Source organism: Xyrauchen texanus, chromosome 27 (genome assembly GCF_025860055.1).
Source record: "Xyrauchen texanus isolate HMW12.3.18 chromosome 27, RBS_HiC_50CHRs, whole genome shotgun sequence".
Taxonomy (NCBI): Eukaryota; Metazoa; Chordata; class Actinopteri; order Cypriniformes; family Catostomidae; genus Xyrauchen; species Xyrauchen texanus.
In genome coordinates, this window is record NC_068302.1 from 24,254,353 (window position 1) to 24,264,787 (window position 10,435).

General features: G+C 35.9%; 1 protein-coding gene across 1 annotated transcript in view; it reads right to left on the minus strand.

Moving 5' to 3' along the window:
• The window catches only part of cacna1sb (calcium channel, voltage-dependent, L type, alpha 1S subunit, b), a 33,270-nt gene that overhangs the window by 10,189 nt on the left and 12,646 nt on the right, over nt 1-10,435 (minus strand). Inside the window, exons 17-38 of the mRNA XM_052093925.1 lie at nt 9,367-9,499; nt 9,007-9,136; nt 8,835-8,894; nt 8,647-8,753; nt 8,255-8,342; nt 7,312-7,419; nt 7,168-7,220; nt 6,911-7,057; nt 5,814-6,015; nt 5,040-5,198; nt 4,568-4,678; nt 4,363-4,446; nt 2,680-2,727; nt 2,139-2,165; nt 1,922-2,047; nt 1,613-1,678; nt 1,417-1,508; nt 1,002-1,161; nt 713-840; nt 499-595; nt 279-381; nt 91-192 (exon numbers count right to left, since the gene is read on the minus strand). Of these exons, the coding sequence (XP_051949885.1) occupies nt 91-192; nt 279-381; nt 499-595; nt 713-840; nt 1,002-1,161; nt 1,417-1,508; nt 1,613-1,678; nt 1,922-2,047; nt 2,139-2,165; nt 2,680-2,727; nt 4,363-4,446; nt 4,568-4,678; nt 5,040-5,198; nt 5,814-6,015; nt 6,911-7,057; nt 7,168-7,220; nt 7,312-7,419; nt 8,255-8,342; nt 8,647-8,753; nt 8,835-8,894; nt 9,007-9,136; nt 9,367-9,499 (2,331 nt within the window). The remainder of the gene's footprint in view (nt 1-90; nt 193-278; nt 382-498; nt 596-712; nt 841-1,001; nt 1,162-1,416; nt 1,509-1,612; nt 1,679-1,921; nt 2,048-2,138; nt 2,166-2,679; nt 2,728-4,362; nt 4,447-4,567; nt 4,679-5,039; nt 5,199-5,813; nt 6,016-6,910; nt 7,058-7,167; nt 7,221-7,311; nt 7,420-8,254; nt 8,343-8,646; nt 8,754-8,834; nt 8,895-9,006; nt 9,137-9,366; nt 9,500-10,435) is intronic.

Genomic DNA, 10,435 nt, shown 5'->3' on the forward strand with positions numbered 1-10,435 from the left:
TTAAATGTCCAGTAAAGCCAATATAAAGAATAATTTAAAATTATTTTCCTGAAGAAAAATGACTTGATTATTAGAGCTACTGTATCTCACCTCCAATGGGGGGAATGACCTGATCCAATAACTTCATACTGGTCCGTTTCCAGATCTTCTTAATGATGGCCCTCAACTCCTCATTGGCTTGCTCAAAGTTTCCTAAAAGGGCCAATACAAGTGCGTAGAACACATTTTATGCTGCAAAATACACTGCCCATTTAATTTGAGGTCCAAACAACAATTACCTTCAGTTTTGATCTTCAAAGCTGTTCTGACCAGTGCAAAGAGTGTGGCGTTGAAGGTCACAGTTCCATCACTGTTCAGCGGCATATTCATAGAAATCAGTCGCTGAGGTGAAATAAAAAAGAGATTATATTAACAAATAGAGATTTAAAATGCATCTTGAAATCCACTCGACAACACCAGCTGATTGTCTATATAGTGACATTATATGAACTATCTTACCTTACATGCTGAGCGGTGTGGACAAAATTTACCAAAACCCAATGGTGGCTGAATTCTACGCAGAAGAGTGACTACATCCAGATGTTTGATTCGTCCCCTTAATAAAGACAGTAAACAATGCACCTTAATATATCTTTGGCAAAATAATACAATGTAGAAAACACCCAAGAGGCACAAATCTACAAGATAGCAAGACAACAGTATTGCAACTCACGTTGCTTCAGGGTCATACTCTGCCCAGATCTTCTTGAATTCGTCCAGGTGATGCGGGCCGAGGATTGACCAATCTCGAGTGAGGTAGTCAAAGTTGTCCATAATGACAGCCACAAACAAATTGATAATCTACCAGGAAGCGAAGTAGTTAGTTTTGCCAAAACAGTCAACAATGTAACAAAAGGGGACCATGTTGAGCTAATCTTTGCTAATGATCACAAATTCACAATAAACCTTTACTGTGCCCACATGGAGCCTTCTAGAGAATCAAGACCATCACATCTACTTACCAAAAATGCACACAGCATGTAAAAGCTGAGGAAATAACCAACAGCAATGCTAGAGCCGCAGGTATACTCCTCTCCAGGTCCGTAGTCTGATTTAGCGTCACAAAGCTTTCCATACATAGAGGCAAGCATGATCTTAGGCCATTGCTCTCCAGTGGCAACGCTGTGAATGCAAACATTAATTAGTAAACTTTTAACTACAGTTTACTACAAAAATATTTTATCTTCTCAGAGTTATACTTTTGGTATCTTAAGATGAGTTTATATTGAAAGTCAAAGTTTGCATTGAATGAATTGAATTAGAAAATAAACTAGTAACTATGTTGGGTAAATAAGATTAATCAAAATCCATAAATCCAGAAAGTTTCACATTGTCTCCTCTTCCTGCTTTATTTCATTGTGTACATGGTTGACTCACCGAAACAATAACAGAACAGCTTGTGGGAATGTTTGGAAGTTGTTGTTGCGGTTAATCTCAGTACCATCAACCAGGGCAATTTTACCAAACATCTATAGAGAGAGAAAGAAAGAGAACTTGAGTCCGAACATAGAATATAGAGAGAATTAGAAAAACTACATGCCATTTCAACAGCTGAGAAATCTGATAAATTCACCTGCATTCCTATGACAGCATAGATGAAGAAGAGCATAACAATCAGAAGACCCACATGAGGCAGTGCCTGATGAAACAGAAAAACAGAAACCATTTAGAGTTGCTAACTTAAGCAAGAGTTACACACTGAAAACAGCGAATTTTCACAAAAGTTGCACACTGTAAAACATTAGATCAGTTTAATCACATTTGTCATATTAACTTCTCACCAATATGTTAATCACTCTTATATTAGAACCAAGTTATTATTAAAATGTATATTAATAATGTTTTGTGATCAAGGTATTGATGCCTAATTCTCTAGTCTGACCTGGAAAGACTTAATAAAGGTCCACAGAAGGTTCCGGATTCCCTCTGAACGATTCAGCAGTTTAATGAGACGCAGCACACGGAACAGACGGAAGAATGTGATGGAAACTCTCACGTTTTCTGCATCCTATAATTGAGTAAAGTTCATTTAGTGTCAGATGAAGAACACATTAATATGGCATTAATGTTTAAAAAGAAAACTTAAGCAAGGTACTTACAGCTATAGCTTGCATTGGATTTATTTCCTGAAAAAAAAAAGACTCTTCAGTATTTCATAATTTGTCTAACATGAGAATAACTCTTCAGTACAGTATAGCAATGCACCAGTGCAGTTGTATATAATGCATAAAATATATTTGAAATTACACTAGATTAATTTTCAAAACTTCTTGCACAAAGATAAAGCAATATAAAAACCAACTAAGGGATATTTAAATCAAAACCAGAATAACCATTAAACAATTGGTTAGATTCTTTACCGAATCGATCATGCAATGAACTGAAATGGCATTTGAACCCTAAAAATCAGTTTATTAACAAGAGCCACTGCAACATCTTGTCTACTAGCAGCTAAGGAATATTGGGCAGAGAAAATCTAAGCACATTTATTTTTCAGTAAGCATCTGCTTGATAACTAAAGCCATTAAAAGGTATCTAACACTTCATTCAGTTCTCCTGGTTTGTCTTTTAGTATGAGAGGATGTGAGTACAGTGTGTGTGTTGTCACAGCAGCTCCATGCAGTGCAGACTGATATTTACAGCACAACCATGAAGACACCACAGTCCTCCACTGGACTCTAGCGCAGCCTGAGGGGAACAGAGAATGATGACACAAACTCAGTGGGATGAGAAGTGAGGGCGAGAGATGGTGGACAGAGTATATGTAGTGCATGAGAAAAATAGCAAAGCATCTTGTGATAAAGAGACAAACCTAAACATTAAAAAGTAGATTCAAGTTATGGATAACGATTCAAAAACGGACAAAGAAAGTGGTTAATTAAATACAAAATCAAAAAAGTGCTTAAAATCACTCTTGGTGCAGAAGTGTGCATTAAACAGCTTTGTGAGAGATGGGAAGAGGTGTGGGAAGTGAAGGACATTCAATATTAAAGACCCCATGAAATCGCTTGACAAGCACAGTTCTCTTTCATGTGTTGACATATTTCCTGTAGAAACAGGAAGTTGGGGCTTGGTGGAATTAAGGGGAGGGGCATTATCATTATTGAGAGCATTTGATTTGAAAAAATTCTACCTTGTAAGTGCCAGATGATCAACATTCAAAAAAAAATTCAACCATTTTTTTTATATTTTTTTCTGTAAGTGAAAGACTGTAAATTTTAAATGTGTGTATCTGCTTTAAAGGGTTAGTTCACCTAAAAATAAAAATACTCCCATCATTTACTCACTCTGAAGCCAATTCAGATGTGTATGACTTTTTTTCTTCTGCTGAACACAAACAAAGGCTTTTAGAATAATATTTCAGCTCTGTAGGTCCTGTAAGATTATATATGCAGAAGAATTCTGCATATTGTCTTATATCCTACATATTAGGGTGGTAAAATGCGTGCAAAATACCCATTTTAACGGATTGAGTCCACTTCTCTAAATGATGTATGTAATAATCCTACAGTCCTCATACTTTAAGTAAATAGGTACTAAAACTTTGAAGCTCCTAATAACATAAGAGTAATCCATAAGACTCCAGTGGTTAAATACATATTTTCAGAAGCGATATGATAAGTGTGGGTGAGAAACAGATAAATATTTAAGTCCTTTTTTACTTAAAATTCTCCTCCCTGCCCAGTAGGTGGTGATATTCACAAATTATGTGAATCGCCAAGAACAAAAGAATAAGAATGTGAAAGTTGAGAATAATAGTAAAAAGACTTAAATATTGATCTGAATACTCTTTTAAAAATCTTTGTGTTCAGCAGAAGAAAGAAAGTCATACACATCTGGGATGGCATGAGGGTGAGAAAATGTTAATATTTATGTGAATTATTCCTTTGTTTTTTTACATTTATTTATTATTATTACTTTTAGGAGTACAGCATATAGATGGTCTCAAATCAAACATATTTGAACTAAAAGCTACATACTTTTTTATTTCATGGGATCTTTAAGACTGGAGAAACTAATTAAAATAAAAAAGTGAAATCAATCATGAAAATGAGCCCATCACTGGCCACTGATGAGTGAAGTTGGTTGGATGAGAATAGAATGGAGCTGATAGAATCGGTACCTCCTGTGTACTAATGCTGATACTGGCTGCTTGCTGCTGTCTTTGCTTCATGTATCATCAAATACAGATTTAGAATACAAGCCATTGTTGGTCACCATTTGTAATGCTTTTGCTTATTTACTTATATTTCCAAATTATTCAAGTCAAATATTTCCTCATAATTGGGGCATTTTTAATAAAAACTTTGTTGTTGTACTCACATCCAACTCACTGAGGACGACATCAACGATACTACCGATCACAATGACGAAATCAAACACGTTCCAAGGGTCTCCAAAGTACCCCTGCATCATAACACACAAAACACCAATAAAGCCATAAATGAAAGCAAATGATTAATGAGTAGATTAGCCCTATGATGCTTTTTTTTTTTTTTTTTAGTAGAGTGGAGTAAAGCAGGAGTACCTTTGCCTTAAATGCAATGAGTTTGACAATCATCTCTCCAGTGAACAGGACTGTAAAGATGAGGTTAAGAGTTCCAGATAGTTTGGTTATATGATCAGACTGGTTGCAATGCTATAACACACAGAGAGAGAGAAAAACAAAACAACAACAACAGATAACCAAAAATGTCATTTTGTAGTATGGACTGCCTTAGGGAATATTATACAATGCTTGGATATTACAGTTCTGACCGAAATACTAAATGAACAGGGATAATTAGTAAAGTTTTAAACACTTATTGGTTTGTAAATCCTTTTAACTGGGCCCGTAACCACTTAAGGGGGGCATGGCAACTATTAATATTCATAATAGTATCATGACAATGGGTTTGTCAGTAACTGATTCTTACTTTTTTACATTTGGTCCCTACCATCTTTAATATTTGGATACATCCTTGTATTTAACTCAAACTTAAATGTTATATGCTGCTTACCTGCATTCCAAGACATAGTGTGTTGAGCATAATGAGGAAGAACATGAGATACTCAAAGTAGCAGGAGGTTACAAAGTACCACACGCGGTACTGGTGTGGGTTCTTTGGGATGTAGCACTTGAGGGGTCCAGCTTTCAGTGCATACTGTACACATTGACGCTTGAGATGAATGAGAAGACACAAGAAGATTATAAATTAACCACAATCAAGAAGCCCTTGCATGCATACTAGACATCTGGTAGAAATTAGACATCTGGTAGATACATACATTTATATATACCACTTTTTAACAACATCAAGATTTAAGGTTACAATTTACATGAATGCATTAGCAAGTGTATATCTGGTCAAAGTGGGCAGGAAATCTTTTTCCACTATTTTAAATTGCATTTTTGCCTTCACTAGTTCATTTTAAATGGTGTTGTAGTCTAAAAGATGAATTGAAATGAAAGCACAAATAATCCATTAATATGAGGCCTTAAAAGCTGAATGCAAAATGCTATTAAAAGTAGTTTTAGATTGAGTGTAGCATTCCAACTTTCCAAACATATTTCATGTCAACAGCTACCCATAAATATCAACGTGAGGGAAGCAAAGAAATGTTGCTACAAATGTGGATGTATGATACAAATAAGATTTTTTTTTTAATCTAATCTACACTCATTAACACTGACATAATCTAGCAATTATTTATCATTCAGTAATAACAAAATTTCCTGTCTGGATCATATGCCATAATTTAAAGTCAGAGAGCATCTGATTCCTGCTGGTTACCTGGTTCTTGTCCAGCTCACAGTTCTTGTACTCCTGCTCTCCCTGTTGTTGGAAAGTGACAATGACGAAGCCCACAAAGATGTTCATCATGAAGAAGGCGATGATGATGATGTAGATGATGAAGAATATGGAGATGCCCACACGGTTATTGTACACAGGGCCCATGTCCACTGCATCTGAGTCTATTGCCTTATATAGTATCCTGTTGAAGGTGAATAAAGGAAAATTTAGATGAAGCCCACAAATAAGATATGTTAATCGTATTTTATGCAAGGATATTAAAACCACAGAACACTATGTTGTAAATTACTGAAGTTCAGTCATGTAACTATGTAGCGCAAGCTGAAAGGTTCTTTGAACTTGTTATTTGTTAGCCAATTGACTCACATGGTGTAAGCTGATTAGTCCTTTGGCATGTAATTGAGTAGCCTATCAACTTGTGTCTCTCTCTTTGTCTAATATTTAAATAGTTTTTCTCTGAAACCCACCTCCACCCCAGCTCTACTGGTCTATATTGGCTACATGGGTATTGTATTTAAGTCTATTTGTGCAGCAGCATGTCCAACATTCTCAATGAGGCACGTCTTGCATTTTATTTAATTGTGCAGAGGCAGCAGCTTGTCCACATGCTAACTTAGTATGTCTGATTATGTTCTAGAAGTAGCAAGTCTCAGTGTAGCAGATCTAGTCTGCCAAGAACAATATCCTATCAATATATCATACCCACAATAAAATCTTTAGATTTTTTTAGACAGTTGACATGACTGAACTAAAGATATTAGAGATGAGTCACAAAGGTTGAATTGTCATGCAATGACCAACTAGTTGATTAGTGAAGTCAACTAGATTATCTAGATTTTTTTTGTACATTTCTTATATTTTGATACATAAGCATATTTTTTTTCTTTTTATGATATTTTAGCATGCTTCGCTTTAATCGTTAGACAGTTTGCATGGTAACACTGCCGCAGAGGAGCTGCGTCTTTCAATGTATTTCCTTTAATGTACCACTACTACATCCATAAACATTCACACTGACACCTTTGATATGTGCTGTATGTATAAGTGGTTCAATGCTTTTTTTTTAAAACACTCACTCTGGCCAGCCCTCAAATGTGGAGATAGTGAAGAGAGCCAGCATCCCATTCAGCACATTGTCAAAGTTGAATTTACTGTTGACCCAATGACGCTGATGAACCTCTGTGTCCTGAAGAGAGTTCTGCACATGCTTTAAAAATGTTCCCCTGAGACCAACCAAGAAGAAGAGCTATGTTTTAGATACTTATCAGCAAAAAGCAATAACATGAGAAGGAAACGGCACAGAAATCACAGAAATATGGCTAAAAATACTCACTGACACTCCACTTCTGTCCCTTTCAAGGGATCCGTACAAGAGTATAACTTGCCCTTTGAGAAAATAAAGGCAATACATTTAACAATACCACTTCCATTTAGAAATGAAAAGCAATATTATCAAACAATGATTTTTTTGTATCACCTTAAAGAGCTGCACTCCTATACAGGAGAACATGAAGTCCAAGAGCATGGTTACCAGAACGATATTCCCAATGGTCTTAATAGCCACAAACATACACTGGACCACATGCTGGAGAATAGAATAAAAATATATTCAGTAACTAATGGGAATCATGCTTAAAAGATATAGTGCAGCAACTATATAAAGCAAAGATACACCAAATACACTAAATGTCAGCATTCAATATTGTAAACCCCTCAGTATTTGATCACTATGATGCAGTAAGATTAGTTTTTACACTTTTTAACAACAAATGCCATAGGCCTACCACAGATTTAGCTGTTTACTCAGTTAAAGGAATATTCCAGGTTTAATACAAGTTAAGCTCAATCGACAGGATTTGTGGCATAATATTGATTACCACAAAAATGTGTCCCTCCTTTTCTTTAAAAAAGCAACAATCTGGGTTCCAGTGAGGCACTTACAATGGAAGTGAATGTGGACAATCCATAAACATTAAAATACTCACTGTTTCAAAAGTATAGCCACAAGACATAAACTATAAGCCTGTTAACATGTGATGAAATCGCTTGCTAACCTTATCCGTGTAGTAATATATAATTCTTATTAAATATAAAACTTCGTTACCATGGCGACGAAACGCTGCAAACCCTGTAATCCCATTAAACAATGTTTTAAACAACTTTACAGCTCATGTTTTAACAGAATAATTAATGTAAGTGCTTCACATTTCTGCCTTTAAACCCTCCAAAAATTGGCCCTGTTCAATTCCATTGTAAGTGCCTCACTGTAACCTTGATATTTATTTCATTGTTTAAAGAAAAGGAGGGATGAGACAAAATTCAGTTTTGTGGTAATCAATATTATGCCACAAATGCTGTCAATTGAGCTCAACCTGTATTGAACCTGGAATATTCCTTTAAGATGCAGATGACATACACACCTTTAACCCTTTAGCTCTGTTGATGGCTCTTAAAGGTCTGAGTACCCTCAACACCCTGAGAATCTTTACCACTGAGATTGTACTAGACCTGCACATGCAAAACAAATTCTCAGCGATTCTAGTCAGAAAAGATCACACACTGTAGAATAAAATGTGTCAGGTAACCTAAACAATTTTCTTCATTTGGTAATATAGGAGTTTAACTGGTTTTATTCAAGTTAAAAAATATCAACAAGGGGGGGCCAATCCAGTTTAACCATTTTCCATAAATATTATATGAACATGCAAATTTGTGAACCAACAGTTAAGCTTGAAGCCTAAAATTCCTTTACCCAACAGTGAGGGTCTTGAAATATGCTTAAACAAATAGCATAAAATATTATTGAACTTACTCCATTCCCATGGACAATAGGGAAACACCCACAACAATGAGATCCAGAATGTTGAAGGAGTTCCTGCAGAAAGAGCCTGTATGCAGGAAAGCTCCATAAACAGTCATCTAAAAACACATTACAGGTCAGTGCTGCATTGAAAGGTCAACCATGTAACCACAATCTAAAAGTTAAAGAAAACATGTTACCTTCAGTACAATCTCAATGGTGAAGACCGTTGTGAAGACAATATCAGCATAAGCCAAGACCTGTAAAGTGAAAAGATAAACAGTGATATTTCTGATCATTTTTAGTTAGTGATCTTTATGAAAAATGTCAGTCTCTGCAGTACAACAGATTTGTAATCAGGGTGATTTGTACCTTGTTTCGGAATGAACGGGGGTCAATGGGGTCTTCAGCAGCCAGGGAAATACTGCTGAGGAGGATGAAGAGGAGGATGATGTTGGTGAAGGTGGTGTGGTTGACGATCCTGTGGCAAAGCTTGCGAAACCTTTCAACACAGAGCACAAATTAGCTCATCAGTTACTAAACACTCACAGAAAATTATCAGTTACATATCTCTAATGAAGTAGATTACAATTCTACTTCTATCGCCAACTAAATAGAATAAAATAACACTGTAGGTACATTAATGTAGCTACACTATCACATCAGTTACTTAAACAGGTGTTTTACCAAACTCAAAATTCTTTGGGCCATATCTTGGCCAAAAAGCCTCACTTGTTCTGTGGGCCAAAGATATAGAAGGAGCTGGCTTCTGGCATGGGCACCACTGTCTCTTTGAGCTGTAGGTCAGCCATGGGTCTGGGTCTGGGACTGATGGGAATCTCTGGCTCCTCTTCCTCATCATCACCTGAGCAGAAGGTCAGGACATGTTCTGAGCACAACTGTTCAACTCACTCTTTAGAGCTTAAATACATCAAGCAATGAATGAAGTACGAGTATATTTGTACACCATGTCTGTGAAATAAGGAGCTGGTTTTCCTTAAATTTCCTTTCATTAGGAGGAAAAATTGTTTCTTAAAAGAATTTTATAGCATTAGCCTTGAAGCAGAATATCTTAACTTGTTAATGCTGTATTGCTCATTTTAATTTGCAGAACTCAAGAACCAAATGAAAATAGCCACCAAAGTGGTGTGAAATGTGCTCCATAAATGAGCTTGGAGGCAGAAGCTAATAATAAGTTATCCTTATAATAGAGGAGTTATTTTTGAACTTCATTCGAGCTGTACTATACATCCTTAGACAGTATTTTATGAAGTGGCAAGCTCATTTAAAGGGATAGTTCACCCAAAAATGGAAATTCTTTCATCATTTACTCACACTCATGCCATCCCAGATATGTATGACTTTCTTCTGCTAAACACAAGTGAAGATTTTTAGAAAAATATCTCAGCTATTAGGTTCATACAATGCAAGTGAATGATGGCCAGAACTTTGAAGTACCAAAAAGCACATAAAGGCAGCATAAAAGCAATCCATTAGAATCCAGTGGTTAAATCCATATTTTCAGAAGCGATGATAGGTATGGGTGAAAAACAGATCAATATTTATATAAAAGTGCTTTCTTACTATACATTCTCCCCCCTGCACAGTAGGTGGTGATATGCACATATATAAATGTGAATCTGGCATACTAGATAAAAGTACAATGTGAAAGTGGAATTTTATGGTAATAAGACTTAAATATTGAACTTTTTTCTCACCCACACATATTATATAGTTTCTGAAGATACAGACTTAACCACTGGTGTCATATGGATTAGATTTGTGCTGCCTTTATGTGCTT